We start from the raw sequence: 22852 nt of genomic DNA on the forward strand, positions 1-22852 counted from the left end.
ATATTTTCAAACAAAGAAAAGTGGGGAAAACATGTGCAAGACAGTGCAAACCAAAAGTTTACTTCTACTTCTTCCGTAGAGATCTAAAATAAGTCCGCATGGATTCTACTTAACCTTGCCTACCCATACAATACATGACCACCTTAAAATTTTGAATCAAAGAAATATAAGGAAAAAAATACACAAAACAGTAAATTTGTTTTTTATCACATAGATACAAATTTACTGTTTCGTGATTAGACCATAGGAATTTCTTGTACAAACTGAAATTTTTATCAAATGATCAAACAACCACAAATGTCAGTTCAGTGACTAAAGGTTTATTGAAGACTGCATGCACCTAATGAAAATCTTCATGAAATTGAGTGACCTCTTGAATTTACAATGTCTGCTCAATGTGGTTTGAATTTCTATTCACAGGGGACAGCAAAATAACACAAGTTATAGGTTACCCAGCTGCTAAACAAGATGAATCAAAATGACAAAAACAAACGATTACTATAAATGATTTAATGGATGTAGGTAAAAACTAACAATGACTGAACAATTTTTTGCACTGATCCATAAATAGTTAACACATAGTGGTAAAACAATGAGACAACATGATAATAAAAGATCTATACAGCTCATGATATGACACAAAGTTTGATGAACATTTAAAATGTCTATGCTGAGACAGCCTCTACTTTCTGTTCATTGTCATTTGATTCCACTTTTTTTTCATCAGTTTTCACTTTTTTTGTTGGACTTGTTTCCTCTGAATCTTCTTCTACAGATCTTTTTTCAGATGTATTTTCCTCTGCAAAACAAATAAAGAAAAATTAATAGATTACTTGGTGTAATTGTTAAACAAAATATGTACTCTCACAATCATTAGTTTTTTTACATTGCTAAAGGCAGTATGGTGATCGTTTTTTGCTCACATCATTTGAACTATGATAGTTGTCATGTGGCTATAGCAATCTTCTTTATATGTACAAGATACATAAAATGGTAAACATAAACTTCAACTGGTATCAAGTCTTCAAAAGATATTTTTTTATGGGTTTTTTTGCTTGTAAAATTTTGATCCATCTGAACTAGAGATTATATATTTGGATGCAAAAGTTTTCATTCAAGTTTTTTACCGAGCTCTGTACATTTTCTTAATTTTTTTTTTAACTCAAAGTATGGAACAAGTCTGCTTTGAATAAAGAGAGACAACTCTATTTTTTATATAAATCAATGAGAGAAACAAAGTATAAAGTATACTCCACTATTAAATTACATCAGGGGAATAGAATTGTTCAACTTTTTAAATATAGCACATTTTAACTGATTATTTTTCATGCAATTTAGGATATTGCTCACTGCAACATTAGCATACAGAATCAGTTACTTTTGTACGAAATAACATATATATACACAATCTTGATGGCCTAGTGTCATAATCTTCATGAAACTGAAAAAGTATATTTGTTTTACCTGTTTTTTCTGTTTCCTCTGAAGCATTCTGATTTGTATTTTTGCCATTTTCCTGAGATTCTTCTGTTTTTGTCTCTTCTGTGCTTTCGGCCTCATTTGTCTCTGTTGTCTCAGTTTTTGGGGTCTGAAGTGAAAAAAGCGTATATAAGTAATATGTCATATAAATTTATTTACATGTTTGGTTTAGTTTGGAAAATAAAATATCTCATCTTACAATACAGCATTCCAAGTAGACCCTCTTCAAAAGCTGCTGCACTCATCTTTTTTTTTTTATATCACGCTCATTTTTTAAATCCAAATTGAAGTATAGAATAAGTCTGCTGTGTATAAAGAGAGACAACTCTTATCTATATATAAATCAATGAGATGCATTATATCCTTTTGGCCATTAATTAAATTACATCTGTTTAGCAGGGGAACAAAATCCATAACCTTTTTAAAATTTTAATTGATGATAAATTTCAATTATAAAAAATCTGCATTAAGAACTGTCCTGCAAACTTATTTTACCCATTCTGTACATTATAAACACAATCTTTTGTACGTTTATAATAACAATTGTATTACTAAATTTCTTCTTTATTTTCTTTCATTATAACTTATTTCGCTGCACTGCTCTCTTTTTTTTTTTTTTTTTTTTTGGCTTATGCCACTGTCATAGCTGCAGTCTCCCACAAACTCGTGAATCCATAGATCCCAAGCTAAATTTACTTTAAAGTTTAATCTTAGTTAATGGATTTTCTTTTGCATATGATGAAGCATGAATTTTATATAAGTTTTAGCTGTTGGGCTTGTATACTGTAGTTTAGCTTGAAGACTCATCAAAAGCTTATATTGAAATAATAGATGTGGGATGCCTTGTCTCTTGTATCAATTTGGTTAGTCAAAAAAGAAAATCAAGGGAATTAATTCAATCATGAATTCAAAACCTTTCAAAAAGTTACCCTTCAAAGTTTTCTTTGCTGCCCTTTAGATTTATATTTAAAAACCCCAATAATCCAATGGGAATAAATAGTGCAAACAAAAATTTAAGAAAAGAATTGGGATTTACAAACAAGATAAATGCAGCAGCAGCTTTGCATTCCCTCATACTCCAATCATGGCAATGGATCCATATAAGTCCATGTATTAGAAAATTCAAACAGAAACTAAGATACCTAAGTACATCATTTGGATGTTGCACTGTACCTACCAAATTCTCAATAAATAAAATTTTACAAATCTACATTCAAAATCAAATTCGCCCCACCCCCCCTTTTTTTGGTGTTGATAAATCAGTAGGATTTCAAGAACTTTTTTATATATAATTTATTTATTAACTTACCTCTTCAACCTCTTTTACTTCTTTTGTCTCTTTGGTTTCAACCTCAGTGGTCTCAACAGCGGTTTCCCTGAAATTACAAAATTTGAAAATATAATAAAAGTTTCTCATTTATTCAGTAGTTTCTTTCTCATATTTAATCTGATTTTCTTTCCAATCATAAAAATGTTATTAAGTTAATTAATCCGCACAACTTAAAAATCTGTGAAAAGCAGACTAGTCTATAATTAGATTTGCCCATCCCCCTTTTTCTCAACACAAAAGTCGTTGCAAAAAATCATAACAATGTAACATGTCACATTGGTTAATACACAACCAATCATTTTTCATTTCTAAACTCCGGAAGCAACATAAATTACGAAAACTAATCATGTAAAATGCAAATGATTTTTTTGTCGGCAAAACCAAAATCATGGCGGCATCTTTCAACTTTACGTCATTCATAAATTATCATTCTGTTTGCTATCTCACAAGACCACAACTTCATACATTAAATGTAGGAATACAAGGTCTTATATAGAAATTTGAAACATTTTATTTATCTGACGCTACTAAAAAGGTAAACAAGTTCAGTGTTCCTTTGTTCGGTTTTACCGAAAAAACGCTAAAACATAGAACAAAGAAATTTCCTTGTTTGGAGTTTACCGCAACGAACAGCAAAGATTTTCTCTTCTAAAACAACATAAACTAATGCTACCAAATGTTTTTAATCTTTACTTACTTTTCTACGGGCATTTTTGTATCTTTTAATAGGTGTTTTGACTAAGAATTAATAAACACAGCTTCCTGCTTTTTTAAACGCCGGTATGCAGACGACTGAACTTCCCGCCGGATCAAGCGACTATCTTTAGGCGCAAAACGCACGTGTCAAATTCGCTCGTTTGATTGGGTAATAATTCTGCAATCTGATTGGTGTATTATAATTAGGACCAAACATTCTCACGTGATCTGAAAATGGCAGCCTACTGTAATTTTGACTCATTGAATGTTTTATTGAAGGTTTATTTTCTTTTGATTTATATAATTTACATTCAGTTCCTGTGATACCATATGATATTTCAAGCGATTTTGTATTCACAAACATAAATAGATTATACATGTGTAAACATCAGATTTTTTGCCAAATAATTTTTGGTTGTCTGCATCTGAGACAAAGTATGTCCACAGGGGCTTGTTACAATTGCCGGGTTTACTATCAATACGAACCAAAAAAAAAACATTTAATATGAGGCAGGCATTACCTGTAAATGGGGACGAAGTCTGTATGAATTATTTTTTTGTAACTTAAATATTTGTTAAAAAAAAAAGAAACGGAAATACTGTAACGTTTTCGATTTTGGTTCTGTTGTTAGGGATTTTAGTTGTGACGTTATTTAAATTATGACGTCATATGCAATGTAAACAAAGACACGCTATCATCAGGTAACGATTTTTCATATCAAGGAATTATTAAAAATGAAATTGGTATTGCGCGTTCCTTCCTATCTTATACCGGAAAAAGAAAGTACATTGTACATTTCTGCGCATGTCCGGGATTTCAAAACATGACATAAAAAAAATTGAACGATTTTGAGTTCATTAGTACAATGAAAAATTCGGGAAATTTTCCCAAATTTTTTTTTTATTGAATTTTCTACTGTTATTGGGGACTTCGTCCCCATAATATATACTCTTATGAAATCGAAAATGATGAAATAAGGATGATACAAAAACATATGACATACGAAAACATGTGACACAACGATAAGTTAAATAAGTTATGTTACAGAGTCCCAGCATGTAGGTTAATTTCACTGACACTGGTGTATAGATCACATTTTGGTGACTTTGAGGTTGAATTCAATGAAACTCTTCACCAGTCATAGACCAAATGACATTGAAGTTGAAAATTAACAGTACAGCCTTCTACAATGAGCAAAACCTAACAGCATAGTTATAGCTTTAAAATAATAATAATAATAATTCTTTATTTAAAGAGGGTTACACAGTTAGCTATAAAGCTAATCTTCCCTGAGGCCCTCGTGAAATACAATGAAATATAACAAACAATTACAAAATATCAAACAGACACACATACATGAATAATGAAATAAAAAATCGTTATGAAATATACAATTTTCAAAACAGGTAAAAGTTACAAATTCATATATGACATGTATAGTATTGGCATCAACAATAACACAAGTTTGAGTAAGTGTGTGAAAATTATTATGCATATAAAAACACACAGCTTTTTAATGTTCCATCAAGTAATTTTTTAAATCTTTTTTGAATGAGCTTGTACTTGAGGTTGTTTTTTTCAGGGATATTGGTAGGTTATTCCATAAAATAGATCCTGAATATATAAAAGATTTCTTATAAAGCTCTGTTTTGGCTTTTGGAACTTGTAAATTTTTGCAAGAGGCATTTCTCAAACAATATTGGTTTATTTCTGGCATTTCTTTAAATTTTTCAGTGAGATATACAGGGGCTTCATTCTTAAGGCATTTATGCATCAAAACTGATTTGTGGTATGAGATTCTGTTCTCTACTGTCATCCATCCAAGATGTTTAAACAGTGGAGCTGATGATGAAAGTGGATCAGCATCTAAAATAAGTCTTGCAGCCTTTTTCTGCAATTTTATTATTCTGACTAGCTCATTTTTAGCACAACCACTCCAAATAATACAACAATAATCTATCAGTGGGAGAATATAACCATTATAAAATAATTTTCTTAGATCAAAAATTTAGAAATTTCTTGATTTTAGAGAGTAAAAAAAGTCTAGATGAAATTGATGAACATAAGTAATTAATATGGCCTGTCCAGGACAGATTAGAGTCAATTCTAACACCTAAGAGTTTTTCAATTGATGATTTTTGAAGAATATTATTCTCAATAGTTAGAACTGGTTCTGCTTGATTCAAACACAGCCTTTGTCTTGTAACTATAACCATACATTTCGTCTTATCCGAATTTATGAACATGCTATTTTCATGACACCATTTTTCAACACATTGGAGATCATCAAGAATAAAAGTCCCAAGAATGACAAAAGTAAAACATTCAAGAGAGAAAACAAGATGCCTTAACTATATTTAGTTTGGTTTAAACATATTTTATTTGCTTAAGGAAGCTGGCTTGTCATGTTTCTGACTTTTTGTCAGATTTTCGAAATCCTCTGGTTTTATCCATTTGAATGCTTCGAAAAAAATTGCCCGGTGACTCCCATTTTTCTTTTTGGAAATTTTTTACATGTATAATGATAAGCCATTTGTAAAAGTCTTATATAATTTTAATTATTTTTTAACAGTTTTTGAGAACTTCAACTTGTCAATGATAAAGCTATGAAAAGTCAAGAGAGAATATTTTCCCGCCAAAATTTTAATGGCTAATATCTCGAAAATAAGCACGGTGACCAATATATTTTTTTTGCTCTTTGGATTCCTTTATTAGTCCTCTATCTATATCTGTATAAAGTAGTGTTTTGAAAAGTTAATTACTTTGAAACTGAGAAGCAAACTCCCTTAAATATGCAAAAGGGATGCAAAATAATATAATGAAACTTATTATAAAGTGTTCTCGCACACATCATGGTGGGGGTTGAAACAAAAGTTTGAAGTTTTAAAGCTGACAGATGTCCCCAATCTATGGAGTCAGAATAAGAATTCAACATACAATACTTAGGAATACTCAATAGTCACAACTTGGAGTTGAGCTTTTGAGTTAAATGTTGGAGTTTAGTGTGAAGTCCATTTTCACTATAAACCTAGCAAACATTATGTTGAGGGGCCAGCAGAAAACTGCCTCTGGGTGGGGGATTTTCTAACTGAGTTGAAGACCCATTGGTGGCTTTTGGTTGGGTTGTTGCTATTTGACACATTCCCCATTTCAATTGTCAAGTGGTGCATTAAGGTGGTACCTAACACTATACAGGGAGATAACTCTGTAAAATCAGCAGAACGTTTTAATAACGTTGTGTTCATAATGGAATATTAAGCTTCTCAATGATCAAAATAAGTGTTTGTCAAACTGCTATATAACCAGTGTAATTTTTCTTATTAAACGGTTGGTTCAAATTTTTTGAAATTTTTATATTTTTGTCAAAGGGTCAAAGTAAATACTTTGTCAAAATTTTAAGAAAATTAAACGAGCCAAATTAATTTTAGTTAAAGTGTTAGGTACCACCTTAAAACTGTAATCAGGTCAGAAAAACACAGTTATGGTCCAGTTTTTTTTTTTAATTTCTTATTGAATGCTATTACTTTATGACATTTTCAGCTATGATCATGAGTTTTTTTAGAAGACTGTCAGATCTGCCTCAAATTTGCTTTGTTAAAATTAACTATGTAATAAAATTAAGTAATGGAGTTGTCATAAATGGTCATTTCTACCAAAAAATTGTTCAGGAGAAACACTCATTACCTAAAGGTATTTTTTACAAAGATATAAGTAAAATGATTAATTATTGCTAAATGTTTTAAGCCAGAGGCATGCTAACCATTGTTAATAAAGTTGTCATGAGATGATTATCTTGTAATAACTAATTGCAAGGATAACTCAATTATCAGGTACATCTCTAAGTCTTTCAATATGTCACAAATAAAAATCTGATAATTGCTAATAATTCCATTCAGTGGCGGACCCAGGGGGGGTTCCGGGGGTTGGAACCCCCCCTTTTTTTTGGCCGATCAATGCATTTGAATGGGAGCATATAGTTGGAAACCCCCTTTACTCTGTGTTGGGAACCCCCCTTTTTAAAATGGCTGGATCCGCCACTGCCAATTCTCTGAATTTTCAAAAAAAAATATGTTTTATATAACCTTCTGCAGATAAAAAGAAAAGGCTTGCGTTATTACTATGAATTTTTAAGAATTTGAGATAACCAGTGCATGCATTTTATATGTACATTCATGTTTTAAGATTCATTTGCTGTATATGACTTTTCAGAATGAAAGATAGTATAATAAGTTAATTTCTATTTTTTGGCAATATAGGAAAGATGTACTGACCGGTTTGATCCAAAGGAACCTTCACCAGAGGCATTAATCCACCATTTTGCCTCTGATGAAGATCCCCTTATGACCAAAACCAGTTGGGCTAAAAACATCACCAGGCGCTGTTTATAATTATGTTAATATGTGTATTGGCATATACTATGTTTTTTGCTTTCATATCTTTTTTTAAATGAGTTTGGTTAATTTTCTGCATTATCCTGTATATGCATGTGCTATTTGCCATCTAACATTTATCAATCTACACACCATTTAATTGAAAATATCATTATTTCAGGCCTCATCAAAAGATATAGTCATCAGATTATGTAATGAAGCTGCCGTGCATTCTGGAACAAGATTTTCTGAAACTATCACAACAACAGCAGCAGACTGTTTATCCGTTGATAATAGAAATGCTCAACAGGTAAATAACTAGATATAAACTTAGGGCGAAGTTGCTTTAAAATACTACTGGAAGATTTGATGATCATTTTATTTTGTCTACCAAACTGTTTTCAAAATGGTTCAGACCCAACTGCCTACAGCTCAAAAGGGATGATTTCAAATGCCATGCCCAAGCGCACAAAAAAAAATAAAAAAAAAAAATATTGAAATACTGATTGTATGTGAAAAGATACATACAAAAGGGCATATTATTATTGTCGAGTTCCAGTAATCACCATGCCATCTACATGTCTAGTGCAGAGAAGTTTGATCTTTATTTTGCCTTCATCAATCTAATCACAAACCAGGGATAGAATTTAAGACTTTGGCAGTGGTAGCCCATAGCTTAAGTTTTGTTACTTGTAAGCCACATTTATAGTCCCATACAAGAAAAGCAGAAACTTAAGTAGCCGACACCGAATTTTAGGGGCCATTGGCCTGCAGGCCCCTGCTAATTTCATACCCTGTAAACTGTATAACATATCAACATTATCTACATTAGCCATATGGAATTATTAGATATTATCTCCCTTTGGCAATTTTCCAAATATATATTTTTACACATATTAAAATGAAGTCACAATTTTCTGTTTCCAAAATTTTTATCTTTTATACTTTTGGTTGATTAGGGGATTTTTCCTAGGTAAAATGTGAATTTATTCAATAATTGTTATTATCTTATTATTAACCATATCTGCATTGTTTTAGAGTACACTTCCAAAAAGAAGTGTGAACTAGTCATTAAACTTACTGGACCCCTGTTGTGTTCACTTATCGCTACACTGACAACAGGTACAACCTAAATCCCGTGGTCAGAATTCTGACCACAGGATTTAATAATTCTACGAGACTAGTACATCAAGTGCTATGTTTATTATGTATTATACTGATAGGAAACCAAACAAGAAATTAGCACATTTATAAGTTATTAACCCTACAAAGTTCTTAAGGGAATGAAAGATACCGACTCAGTTTGTCAAGAACACAATAACACGCTTGTTGGTCATTTATCTGCGCTACCACCATGGGGTTAATTAACAGATACTTGTTTATTTTGTGGCATGCAAATATTAACATTGAGATCAATTTCCTATCACTATCATTGGTCAACTTTATTAGCGAATCGTTGAATTTGTAAGACTCATCCAATTAATGCCAATGTGACAATGGCTCCAACCCATTTCTTTGGTGCGAAGCTATAGATGGAACGGCGGACCAGTTTAACAAGTCATTTCAGTAAAATTAGGCAAAGGGAGATAATTTTGTAGGTGATTAAACTCAATTCAGCACAATCAAGCTATATTAGTTTAACTCTAAATTCATGATGTTTTTACTGGCAATTCATGGAATGGTCTTACAATGGAGTCATAAGACTCAGTTTTTACAATACACTTGTTTGAAATAAATTAACATAAAGTTTTTTTGTTTTTTTTTTATAAAATCTGATAATTTAAACACATCCCATTATCATATTAATTAATACCTACTATTATTAACCAACTAAGTACATTATTGCCAAAAATGACTGTTTTTTATAAACCCTAACTGGGCGTAAAACAGACAAACTGGGCATTAATACAGGGCCATTACAGAAAAACGGCCATTACAGAAAAAAATGGCCATTACAGAAAAAACAGGGCCATCACACAAAAACAGTGATAAAATCAAATATAATAAATCTAACATGGCTGCCGATTTTCAAATCGGATCGCATTGGAAAAAAAGTCATCATAATTTTATTCTGTAAAATACGGTAATGCAATTGTTTTCGTAAAGTCAATATTTCTGAAATAGATAATTCGTATGTTAAAAGCTTTATTATGGTGAAGCACACATTATTTTTTCAAACTAAACTTTCATTAAAAGAGTAGAGAGTACATCAAGTTTGCAGCAACACATACACTTTTGTTCATTTGGTTACCGGTAATAAATGTATTAAGAAATGGGTGTTTTTATAATGGTTCTAGTATATGTCCTCGGTCAGTAATAATGGCCTCTGATGTCTGTAATGGCCCTCTGCATTGCCTCGGGCCATTACAGACTTCCTCAACCATTAATACAGATCTTGGACATATAACAGGGCCATTATAAAAACACCCATTCATTAATACTATACTAATACACCCATGTTATGTCAAACTGGTCCAATGAAGGTTTGATGAGTCTAATATCAATCAGTTTTTTAATTTGAAAATATTATGCAAACAGACAGCCTTAAAGAATCCAAGTAGCTCATCCAGTGCGGACAGCAATTTTTAAAAGGTGGGAGGGTTCCAACCCAGGACAAAGGTGGGTATAGGTCCCCATTCAAAAGCATTGATCTTGAAAGAAAAAGGGCATTCAAAAATCAAATGTCTGTTAAAATTCTATATCAAAGCTTAAGTCTGTGGACCTCCTCTAAGAACAGAAAAACAGTTTAATTATTTGACAAATTAACACCTGCGATTATCACTTTCACTCTGGCTTACTTCATCAATTTATTGTGGTCAACACAAAAACAAACACTTCACAGCCTTTTTCATACCAGATTAAAATTTATTCCAATATTTTAGGTTTTATTTACATGGTGTTATCAACTGTAGCCTCTTAAATTTACCACAATGCCATTGGATGGATTTTAAATTTATCTTTTATCAATACGTGTAGGTGTTTTAAACCTGGTATTTTTTTATGTTTTTATTCAATCTTATGTTTGAAAGAACTAATTTTCATCACTTTTACTTTATTTTGGAATACTGAATCAGTCTTAAGTTGGGATTGAAAAATTGCAGGAGGCTGAAAAATTCTATTTTTCTTGAAAACATGTGGGAGGGGGAATTTCTTTTAGATGTTTTTCATAAAGTCTATTCCAAAATTCCCATTTCAATGTAATTTTAATTTAATTATTTATACTTTAATAAAAAAAAATAGAGTTCTTTTGATTAGAAAAAACAAAACCAAATGTTTTTAGATTGAAAACACAACAAATTTTATCAGCAAAACAGATTGATTATTTTTCAATGGTTGAAAGAAATTGACCAGACTTTCAAATATCCTCTTGAATCCAATTTAAATGTATATTCTGAATTATCTGCCCCTCGGTATTCCCCTTTACATCAAATTTCAAATAACTACATGGAGTTTATATATTAATTGTGAAAATTGAGAAATTACTATTGATTAGGAATGTCACAATTTTTACCTGAGGCTATAGATAAGATCACTTTCAGTTTATTATTACAATAGACATGTAGGCTTTCGTTATTGATTCACACTTCCTGTTTGGCAGGTAAAATACAGGTAAATACAGGTGTTACAGGTATCAGGTAGATGATAACAAGAGATTATATTAACATATTTTGGGAATTTATGAAGTAGCATTTAGCTTTATGGTGTCGTAAACATTGATTTTTTTGTACTATGTTCAAATCGTTATTGACTTATTTTATGGATATATTTTTCTATAATTAGATGGATAGATTAGTTCTCAAATATTGTTGATAATATTAAAAATAAATATGCTTGGTTTTTCCTGTTATAAATGCAATATCTGAAGTGTTGGTTTTAAATTAACTTTTATGATTGACATCTGAAACTACTTTATGCCCTTTAAAAAGTAATTAAAGACTATATGTTGATCACAACTTAAATAAAAATAAAAATATTCATAAAAGTTACATTTTTAACAAAATCTAATGTTTTTCTGTGAAAACTTGAGCATATAACTATCTGGTTAAATGCCTTTTGTGACGGAAAAACTCTCCTTTTCATTGAGGGACATTAAATTTCGATACAATAGCAACATAAATGCTTTTTAAATGTTAGAAGGGCATTTTGACCTCTTCATTCAGAAAAATTAAAAGTAGCAAAAGTTTTACACAAGAAAATAAAGTACAAAAAAACCCAGCTTGCCACTTAAATACTATGAAATCTATTGATGAACCTTTATTTCACTAAATATAGAAATTGACAGGTGTGAAATACTTGTGTGAAACATTAGAGACTTTATCAAAGAACAGATGCTTTAGTCTATTGATTGAAATAAAGGCTCTCGTGTTATATTAGCAATGTTGTTTCGTACAGTCAGATTTTCATTTTTCTTGAATTTTTTTCTCAATTTTAAAGAGATTTTGATTTAAAAGCCTTGATAATCATATCATTGAAAATAAAGATTTTATGAACAAAGAAAGTAAAAAAATCAACATTTTAAAATTTAACCAAGTCATTCATTGTGAGAGGGGGGTGGGGTACATGGTGTAGTGTTGGTATAAATATAACTCCTTCAATTTTGTTTTCATGTACAAATATGATGTACATGGAAATCTTTTTAAAAAATATTACAGGTAAATATTTAAATGTCTATTTTGATTTCTGAGAAAATAAGATTTTTTTAAGCATTTTCAAACAAAATCTTAATAAAGTAAGACTGGAGTACTTTCAGATACTGTTTTTTTTTCACAGGGAGTATCTATTTTAATCTCCTTTGGTTTTCATATCTGTTTATCAAATTCTCAATTTAGGTGATAAAATCCATGTTTAACAACGTGTTACTTTGTCTTGTAACTATTAATAGAGTAAGTTTATACAAAAAAGGTAGATAATAGGACTTTGTTAATGTTCTTGGTTTTGAAATGAATCTTTACTCGACTTTCCGTTTAATGGTTTGTTTGAATAAATCATGTGATTAAATGATGAACAATAACATACTTATGTCATGTGACCAGTCACCTGTAGCTGTAGGGGACGTAGTACAAACCAGATATTGATTTAAATTTTGATTTAATCCTTGATTAATTTTGTAAGAATCCGATGATAAAAGGCTTTTGTTATAGATCTATACATTGATATAAACAGATTTTAACAACTCTTAGCTGGAATGTCAAAGTGAATTAAATTTCATCATTAATTCAGTGAAATTCTGTGAGGAAAAGGTGAAGAATGGACATACTCTACAGCTGTGGTCACTTTGTGTGGGTAGGGGTTTTGAGAATAAAGAAGTGAAAAAAGCCATTTTTAAAATATAAGATAAAATCAAGTTATCTCCCCTTGATTTTTTGCTAACACTGTAACAAACATGACAAATAAGAAGTTGAAGTACTTGAAGTGCATTTATCTTTTATTTACACATTTAAAGAGGTTCAAGAATGAACAAACAGATTTGATACTGATAAGATTTATATAAAATGAACACATTTTTTTTAAAGAGTCATTTTATTTTAAACTGACAAGGAGAAAATGTATCATTAGATTCAGATGAAAACAGTAAATAACAGATTTGGATAAATATTTTACATTTTCAGTCATGAAAATATATTCATAAGCATAATGCTTCTTATAATAATCTGACAAAATATGTTGGTCAGTCACCTATCTCTTTATTTTAAAATTAGCAAAAAGAAATTGCTGAAACTTAGAAAGAAAACCACAATTTAAAAATTATAAAAGCAGATGCTTAGATTTCTGTTAAAAATGAAGATATAATGTCTATTTGAGGTAACCTATAAATTATTGGACATTTTCTTAAATCTATGTAACTGCTTTTTATCAAATTATAAAACTGTGTTTGAAATTAAAAATTTTGTAAGCAATTTTAAGTTAATTTTAAGTTAACATGAAAATGAGTTTATTTTTAATATAAATTCCATTTAAGACCTCAAGTTAATATAAATCATAAAATGAGTTTGTATATGTATCTTGAGTTGAATATATTTGATAAGTAAAAACCTAAATTGATAACCATGTCAGTCTAAAGACAGCTGCTAAATAAAATCAGTAATTTTTGCCAGTTACAGTAATTGCTTTGCTAAATATGGCAACATCGATTTCAACAGTTTGTAGTACAAACATCATTACCAGAAATACACACAATAAGTTGTAACATATTGTCATCAATCAGGTTAAACATATGTACATAAGTAATATATATATTGTATCAAAATTGTTTTTTAACAAAAGTGTGTACTGTGATAGCCTGGATATGTTTGATTTTATGAATATGTATTATAAAAGTGATGTAAATTTTGAATGTGTAGTTTTTTCTCTCCTTTTTACATGCTTTGTATCAGAAAAAAACCTTTCAAGTAAGATTTTTTTGGATTTGACTCTTATTTCAGGGATTTAAGATTTTCAATGTGAAATTTTTATATTTTGTCATATAAAAAAATCACCTTTAAAATTTGACAACTTTTGGATTTTGATTCTATGTCAGGAAATAAATTTCAAGGGAAATTAACCCATCCTATCTTAAAATTATATATAGAGCAATTTTCAATGAATTATCAAGACTCAATTAGTACAAAGAAAATGACCAGTTGATCAATAAAATAATAAATCTATACAGCCATCATAACCATTAGACATGTGTCAATTATGAATGGTCAAAAGATAAAAGCAATTTATTAGCATGGAGTATGTTTGGATTATGTAACTTTAGCTGTTTGTAGTGGTTTTAAGTCTGGATTGGTTTTAGGGGGTGAAAAGGGGTAATTTAATGTTAGATGGGCCATTGAGGGATATTGGTTGAATGATGTATAGGTCATATAAGGTTTGATAAATCAGGGATCAGAATAGATTTTTTTAAAGTACTGAGCTTAAAGAATTAATTAATATTTTAACCATTAACTTTTTTTTATGCCTTTGTAATACAGGTATACTCTTAAATACATATATATAAATGTGTTCAAAACATGTACTTATCTAAATATAATGACAAAGAATTTCAGTCTTTCAAAAATCAATGAAAATTATACTGATAAAGAAATAATTCCTTAAGATCAGGTTTATGCTTAGAAAATCAAATATGTGTCATGCCTAAATTTCAAGGGTGGTGATATAAATTGCAAAAGAGGAGAAAACCATCCTTACCTAACTTTTCGTAATCTAGTGTTTATTCTTTTTGATTTTATATCTAAAGAAGAAAATTTTCCATTTAAATTTTCATGGATGCATAGAGATAAAAAAATATAATAGTGTACATTTTCCACCTTATTTAAATGATGCACTTGGAAATTAATACTCAAGTTCCGTAACTTTCTACCAGGCGTATGTATACACGAATCGTCGACAAGTGCGCACATTTTTTTAGATCAATAATTCTGGTATGTTCCAATCTGTCCTAAACTATTGACAACGAGTATATATTACATTTTCCCAAATAACCCTTGGAAAAATATGTAAATAGATTTGTATTTCTTCAATTATTTTTTTTTGTATTATTTTTTTTTTATAAATAATATTCTTTACACCAGAAATGTTATTTATAAACAAGCGTATGAGTTCAGTAATGACTAGTATATTATATCACTTTCGGACACGCAAGACAAAAATGTATATTATACATGCACCTGATAGTTCAAAATGGAAAGTTATAAGTAACGGTCGTGTACACTGATCAATACCTACAGAAGTGAAACGATGCATGAACTTGCAAGCCCGCCGGACAGGAAATCGATTGAATACCACCTTACACCCCTTCCAATACCTTTGGGAGTAATACCTTTAGCCATGCTGGTGATCAGATAAGGGAAGATCCGAATTTATTTGAATAAAGTTTATTACTTGAAAGAATTATGAACGAATTAGATTTTCGAAAACAATTTCCACGGAACACTTATTTATCATTTTATGATTTGAACTTTGACTTTTTAACTAATTACAATATTATCAGTTTAAAAATAACAGACTATATGGTTATTTAAAAATATAAGACCATTTTCCGTATCAAGTTAGTCAGTCAGATAAAACAACCGTACGATTGACAAGATATCGACACGCAATTACGACTACATCGTTTACTGTAGTTTTGTTTCTTTGTGGTTTATTGACATATCGGGATTTTTCATCGGAGAAGGTGACAAGATGGCGGAGAGTAGAGAACTGATACTCAAAATTTAAAATCGATGGTGATCTCTAATTTAGCGGAATAAAACTTTAATATCTATAAATTTGAGCATTTTTATACAGAATGGACATAATATCAATTTTTGATTTTTTTGCGAAGTTTCCCTTTAACAAAGAATTCTTTGTCCAAACATAGTGTACGTATCAGCAAAATTGTACAAAATAAAAATTGACAACAACTAAAAATCAACACAAAAATATAAGCAGATAAAGTTGAAAATATATCTCAAGTTATATCTGTTTCAAGCTAGTTTATTAAATTACTAGAGTATTTATTATTGTAGGTCAGATCACCTGTTTCTTGGAAATTTATTTTGTGGTAAAGATTGCATTCCTTATATGGCTGTATTGATAACTGTCAGTTTATTAAGATTTTTATCACTTCACTTATGAGATGAAAAAAAAAAACCAACATCCATCCGTGATCATTTCCAGAAATTTGTCAATGAAATATGTACTCAAGATATTTAATAGCTAGATAAAAATAGCATTGATATTTAAAGTTAATATTCAATATTGCAGTTATCTTTCTTTGTCAATACATTTGTTTTGTAGTTTTTGAATCAATCAATTTAGTGTCCCCAATTCATAGTATTGATCTTTTGTATGAATGCTTTTTTACAATATCCATTGCAATTTAAGTTCCCTACATCTGTTTTGTTTTATGTAACGTATAAATACACAACCCAATTTGGTCAAAATGGCAACCTTTAATTTTAGCCTGGTTTAGGTAGAGTACCAAGTTGTAAGAATAGTGAAAATCTCTTTTATGCCACTGTCATACAGCTACTAGCTATAAAATCAGGTTTAATCCACCATTTTCTACATGAGAAAATGCCTGTATCAAGTCAGGAATATGACAGTTATCATCCATTGGTTTGATGTGTTTGAACTTTTGATTTTGCTATTTGATTACAGACTTTCTACAGAATTTTCCTTGGAATTCAGTATTTTTGTTATTTTACTTTTGGCATGCATTCTTTGAGGTGTCTGGAAGCCTGTTACAGGTCTTCAATTCTGTCCTTAAAACACACTTTTTTCAAATGGTGGTAAAAATCTGTTCCCCTTTTTCACTGAATTCACCTAGCTAATGTAAACAACCAACTTAAGTAATTTATTGCTTAATTGATCATTGGTTCTAAACCTAATCACAAATATAAATATATTGATAAGAACAATTTCATCTATTTGTAAATTTCTTTTTTCTACATATTCTAGGTTTTACAGTCATTGAAATCACTTTTACAAGCAGCAATATTCCAAGGTTACACAAGTCCGACAGAGTTACAGACCCTGTTTCCAGGTAATTTAATGTTTAGACTTGTGACACTTATATTTATAATCAATTTAGAGCATTTATATTGTAATTTTCAGTTACATAATATTAGTAAAGGGATAATGCTATTATAAGAGTTCATTTATAGCTAACAACTATATAATGAGGTTTTGCATTTGCTCGATCTGTTGGTATCAGTTTTGTTGGTCTATAAATACAAAAATTAACAAATAAAAAAAGGGGTTCATAAATTTGAAGGCTATAGGCCTTTGGGGTACTGTGAAAAATAATTTGAAAGTCAGACACCTTGTTATTTCAAAATTTGACTGCAGTTGAGCAACAATGATGATTCACTTGTGTGCATATACTTTTTTATTCTTTCACCTAGATCAATCTTTTTCCACTACTGTTTAGAAAGTTTGGAATCCGACAAGAAAAAAGATGAAAATATAACCATACAGCTGTTTTATTTGTAATATTAAAAAAATGTGATAGGAAAAAAAAATATAAACCACTTTATTGCAATCTTTTTGTATTACTTAATTTCCAGGTAGTTTCCATAAGAACCTTAGAGACTTACTTATCAAGATCATTGTTGATAATATAAACAGCTGGAAAACATATGCCATAAATAACCAAGGTAAGAAACTTTAAAGGTAAATATTTAGGGCTATTTCATTAAAATGTATGTGGGAGGGTAGGGTTGAATGTGGGTCATGAGTCTTTTTCGGTATGCATCTATTACCATTATGCAAAAGTATTTAGAGAAATGTTCTTTGTTGTAGGGATATTTTGAAAGTCCCTTCCTACCCTCCCACATAATGGAATAGCCCAACCCAAAAATGAAAAGAATTACCTTTTATTTAATCTTTTATAATGAACAAACTAGATTTGGAAACTTATTGCTAATGTTGTGATGATTTTAAATGATTGTTTTCCATACAGAATTTTCGCATTTGCCAACACTCTTTTTCAAGTATGTAAAAAGGGAAGCAACTCTCTATTTCAATAATTATTTCCCTTGTATGCAATGATTGACAAGTATACTAAATGCTAGTTTAATTACAATTTTGACAAACTAATTAAGTGAAACCAAGTTTTTCTAAGAATAAAATACCAATAAAAAAATCAGAAAACATCCAATTGATTTAGTTAATAAACAATATAAACCATCTTAGGAAAACATGACCAAAATACAAGCATCAACAGACAACAGGATGTATACGTGTTTCCTTATGAACCATCATATTCTAAAATGTATAATGTTTTTATGATTTTCAGTATCTTTACCAAGATTGGTTGATTTTGATTGGAGAGTAGATGTGAAAACAGCCTCAGATGCAATAAGTCGAATGTCTGTACCAACTTGTATATTACAAATGCAGGTAGGTGTCAATCAAACTATTTATAGTTAGGATTCATTTATTTTCGTGGATACATGTACCAATTTTTTTGGATTGAGGGAAACTTGGATAATCGTGGATATTTAATTTTGGGGTTTAAGCAATGACAGCAGGGTTTCCGCTGGCGGTCGCCACTTTCGCAATTTGCGAAAAAATAATAATTGTGACGATAAAAATTCGTTATTTGCGAAAGAATTTGGCGAAAGAAATATATAACGATTTATTTTCCTCCATCTTGTTTATTTACTTTTTTTCAAGTTTCTCGGACTTTAACCAATCAGACAATACTCGGAATTCACTTTGACCTCATTAAGATTTGGACAGAAAATCAATAATCAGCTGATTGCATTTTATAGCTATCGACAACAAAGGACTAATTAATAAAGGTGTTAAATGAATTGTTTGACAAAATGATATGGTTAAATTATTTACGACTTTGCGCCGCACGTCTTTGACACAAACTTTTGATGTCTCCTCTCCTTTTAAAGATAGTTTAGAAAAGAAAGCTGTTGTTGTGACGAAAAATGTTCAAAAGCATGAAAAATCTCCGATTTAAAACTTTAATTATCCTTTGACTTCAATATAGGTAATTGATTAGGGAGACTACCTTTAAGTCGGTTGAGGGACACGCATGTTTCAAGCAGTTTTACATCTCAACTTTATCATTAACGATGGTAAAGAAAAGAAAACTGTCGCTTTGAAGAAATCTATCTAAAAGGTTGGGGAACAGCCCCTTGAATGAGAGTAGCCCTTCAATGTAATGACTACATATGAAATGAGGGATCAATTTCATGTGATAAAAGCTTTTGTTTAGTTGTAAAAACCTCTTCTTAGTACAATGTAGACTCTAAAATAAGTATGGGAGAATAATCATAAACACAATGGGGCAAAATCATCTTATTTAAGGGAAAAAGGGGAGGGGTAGAAAAAAGGTACATTTTAAATGAAAAATATATTTATGTCACCTGGCCAAAAAAATAATAAAGTGGCGAAAAACATATTGTTTTGGCGAAAGAGGTGGCGAAAAAAATAATTTACCCAGGGGAAACTCTGAATGACAGCATACATTCTTTAGAAATTTTGTATTTCGTTGAATATTTAAATTCGTGGTTCCCCTGTACCCACGAAATCCACGAAAATTAGTACTATCCAACAAATAATAATGAATCCACAGTATACATGTTAAAGTGTGGATTCTTTTATTTTTGTGGGTATCAATTTTGTTGATTGTAGAAAACTTGCCTTTTCATGAAAATGGCATTTTATGGTTTTTGGTCAAAGTATACATACAACCTGATAGAAAATTTGTAATTTGTTGAACATTAAAATTTGTGGTTTACCTGTACTCACAAAAAAACATGAAAATTGGTTTCCATTGAATAATAATAAATCCATAGTAGTGTATTAGTTTTGTTTGATGTTCATCTTATACAATTAAAAATATTTCTTGTGATTTCTTAGGCAAACTTGCAAAACACGCCTACTTTTATTCAAATTTATTCAAATTCTTACTGACAGTGAAATCTATATATTTTCTTATTTTTCTACAGGGGTATATAAATGAAATTCACACAAAAATTGTTATCCTGATGAATGAACGATTAATATATCTACATTTATTCCTATTTTTGTGCCCCACCTACAATAGTAGAGGGGCATGATGTTTTCTGGTCTGTGGGTCCGTCTGTTCGTCTGTCCGTTCCTCCTGCTTCAGGGTAAAGTTTTTGGTTAAGGTAGTTCTTGATGAATTTGAAGTCCAATCAACTTGAAACTTAATACACATGTTCCCTATCATAAGATCTTTCTAATTTTAATGCCAAATTAGAGTTTTGATCCCAATTTCAGGGTCCACTGAACATAGAAAATGATAGTGCGGATGGCGCATCCGTGTACCTGCTACACCTTCTTGTTTTATTCAGCTTCATGGGTATATAACTGAAAAATAAGTACCCCAATGAAAGATGATGAACCAATAATATCTACGTATATTCTAATGCTTACTGATATATTTGTGCTTTCAGGTGCAGGAGAACTCAGACAAAGTTGGTCAAACAGCTGATATTTCCAATATAAATGTAGAACTTTCCAAAGAGACCTTAGATACAATGTTAGATGGACTTTCTAAAATCAGAGACCAGTTATCTTCAGTGGCTAAAAGATGAGGGCTAAAACATCTTTAACTTGTTTATTATATATGTGATGTTGATAAAGGATTGAATATTTTGGAGAGCTAATTCAAAAATGATTCTTAAGCAGCATTTACTGTCAAATCGAGAAATTTAACTTCATATCATTTCAATGAAACATTAACTGAGTTTCTTGAATGCATAGAAAGAGGGATAAAAGTGCAATTGTATACAAAAAAAAAAAAGAGATTTTCTGTCTTTTCAATAGGAAGGAAACCAGACATATTTTTTTTATAATCTATGTATTTTATTTTCTGCTGTCTTGCAGGAAATAAGCTTTCCTTAAATTTAATTGTAAATACTTTTAGTTTTGTACTTTAGAAAAATTGTTTTATTCACATTATGTATTTATATAGTGCTGTGTAAAAGATTTGTTCATATTTATGCAATAAAATCAATATTTATATATAAATATGAGGGTTTTTTTATGAATTATTAACAATGAGGAGCAGAACAGATATGTCAACCGTACATGTTCATTGAAAAGAGATCTTAAACCCATTTCTTGGATGTTATTACCTCATTTATTCTTTCTTTAAATGATTCAAATCCATGCTCAAGTGTGCAAGTAGATATAAGAAGATGTGGTATGAGTGCCAATGAGACAGCTCTCCATCCAAGTCGCAGTTTGTAAAAGTAAACCATTATAGGTCAACGTATGGTCTTCAACATGGAGCCTTAGCTCAGACCGAACATCAAGCTATGAAGGGCTATGAATCACATCAACAAACGACATTAACTGAACATTAATATGTAAATAACCAGGTGCTCCACAGGGTGCAACTTTAAACGACTGCAGAGGTCGAACCCAGAACAATTGGGGCAAGTATGGACACAACATTCAAGCTTGATACAGCTCTGAATTTGGATTGTGATCACATTTTTGACATAATATGAGTTTCTGACACAAAGCAAATGTCAAGATCTTACAAATCTATTGCGCAATATTGTGGTATTAAAGATATCTTCTTCAAACTTTTCAAAAATTTGAAATTTGAGAAATTAGGGGGGAAAATGACCCCCCCCCCCCCCCTAAAATGTTGAGCGATAACCCCCAAAATCAATACTCAACATCCATTCATGATATGGAAACTTGTGGTATAATTTCAAAGAGATTCATACACTTAAACACAAGTTATTGTTTGAAAACTACAAAAATGCTTATTTTGGGCCCCCTTTTTTGGCCCCTTATTCCTAAATTATTTGGACCATAACCCCAAAAACAATCCCAACCTTCCTTCAATGGTATTGAACCTTCTGGTATTATAGAGATCCATTAACTAAAACAAAAGTTATTGTCCGGAAACAATATGCGTCTTTGGATATGTACCATTATAGGACACAAAATTTTGTTTACGGTCGTATAAATATTGTATACAAATAATGTTATTGAGAAGTCATGGCATAATTTTTCTTTTCTTCTGGGCCTCTTGAATGAATCTTTTTATAAGAGGTCACTGCCTAAAAGAGTTGCAGAATTTTTTCCCACTGCCACTCTAGTTGTCCATTAAATGTTAAATATAATTTGTACTATGCTTCAACTTTATGAACTCAAATACTTTATACAAATAATTTCAACCGTTTCTGGTTAGCATGTAACTTGTGTAATATAATTCACCCAAAGATAATGCCTTCTGGGCCAATAAAAAAATTCTGTTACTTCCTCAAGTGATCATATCAATAATTTAAAATATAGGTAAATCTGGAGTTCAACATAATTTTGACAGTACATATTCTTTCTATCAGAAATGATGTGTGCATATATCATTGATATTGTTAAACAATGGATAAAAAAGCCTAACTGATTATTGTTATTTCAAGAAATGTAGCATACCAATACTTGAGTGTCTGTCTCAAATCAGGAAAAGTACTTTGTCAACGGTTGTCTCTTGTTGTACGTAAT

At 30.5% G+C, this 22852-nt stretch overlaps 3 protein-coding genes across 3 annotated transcripts in view; 1 reads left to right on the plus strand and 2 right to left on the minus strand.

Annotated features, from left to right (window-relative positions):
- The window catches only part of LOC143083687 (nucleobindin-2-like), a 53948-nt gene extending 42470 nt beyond the window's left edge, over positions 1–11478 (minus strand). Inside the window, exon 1 of the mRNA XM_076259977.1 lies at positions 11388–11478. The gene's annotated coding sequence lies outside the window, so the exon portion shown is untranslated. The remainder of the gene's footprint in view (positions 1–11387) is intronic.
- LOC143083689 (uncharacterized) lies at positions 496–3658 on the minus strand. The gene is made up of 4 exons (XM_076259979.1): positions 3507–3658; positions 2789–2855; positions 1465–1588; positions 496–799 (listed from the first exon to the last, which is right to left on the minus strand). Exons 1-4 carry the CDS (start codon positions 3518–3520, stop codon positions 666–668), a joined length of 339 nt encoding a protein of 112 aa, XP_076116094.1. The 5' UTR covers positions 3521–3658; the 3' UTR covers positions 496–665.
- On the plus strand, positions 3675–21361 carry LOC143083688 (COMM domain-containing protein 9-like). The gene is made up of 6 exons (XM_076259978.1): positions 3675–3784; positions 8058–8186; positions 17303–17387; positions 17911–18000; positions 18642–18745; positions 20785–21361. The coding sequence occupies exons 1-6, from the start codon at positions 3740–3742 to the stop codon at positions 20923–20925; spliced, it is 594 nt and encodes a 197-aa protein (XP_076116093.1). The 5' UTR covers positions 3675–3739; the 3' UTR covers positions 20926–21361.
- The last annotated feature ends 1491 nt before the right edge of the window (positions 21362–22852 follow it).

This window comes from Mytilus galloprovincialis, chromosome 7 (assembly GCF_965363235.1).
Source record: "Mytilus galloprovincialis chromosome 7, xbMytGall1.hap1.1, whole genome shotgun sequence".
Taxonomy (NCBI): Eukaryota; Metazoa; Mollusca; class Bivalvia; order Mytilida; family Mytilidae; genus Mytilus; species Mytilus galloprovincialis.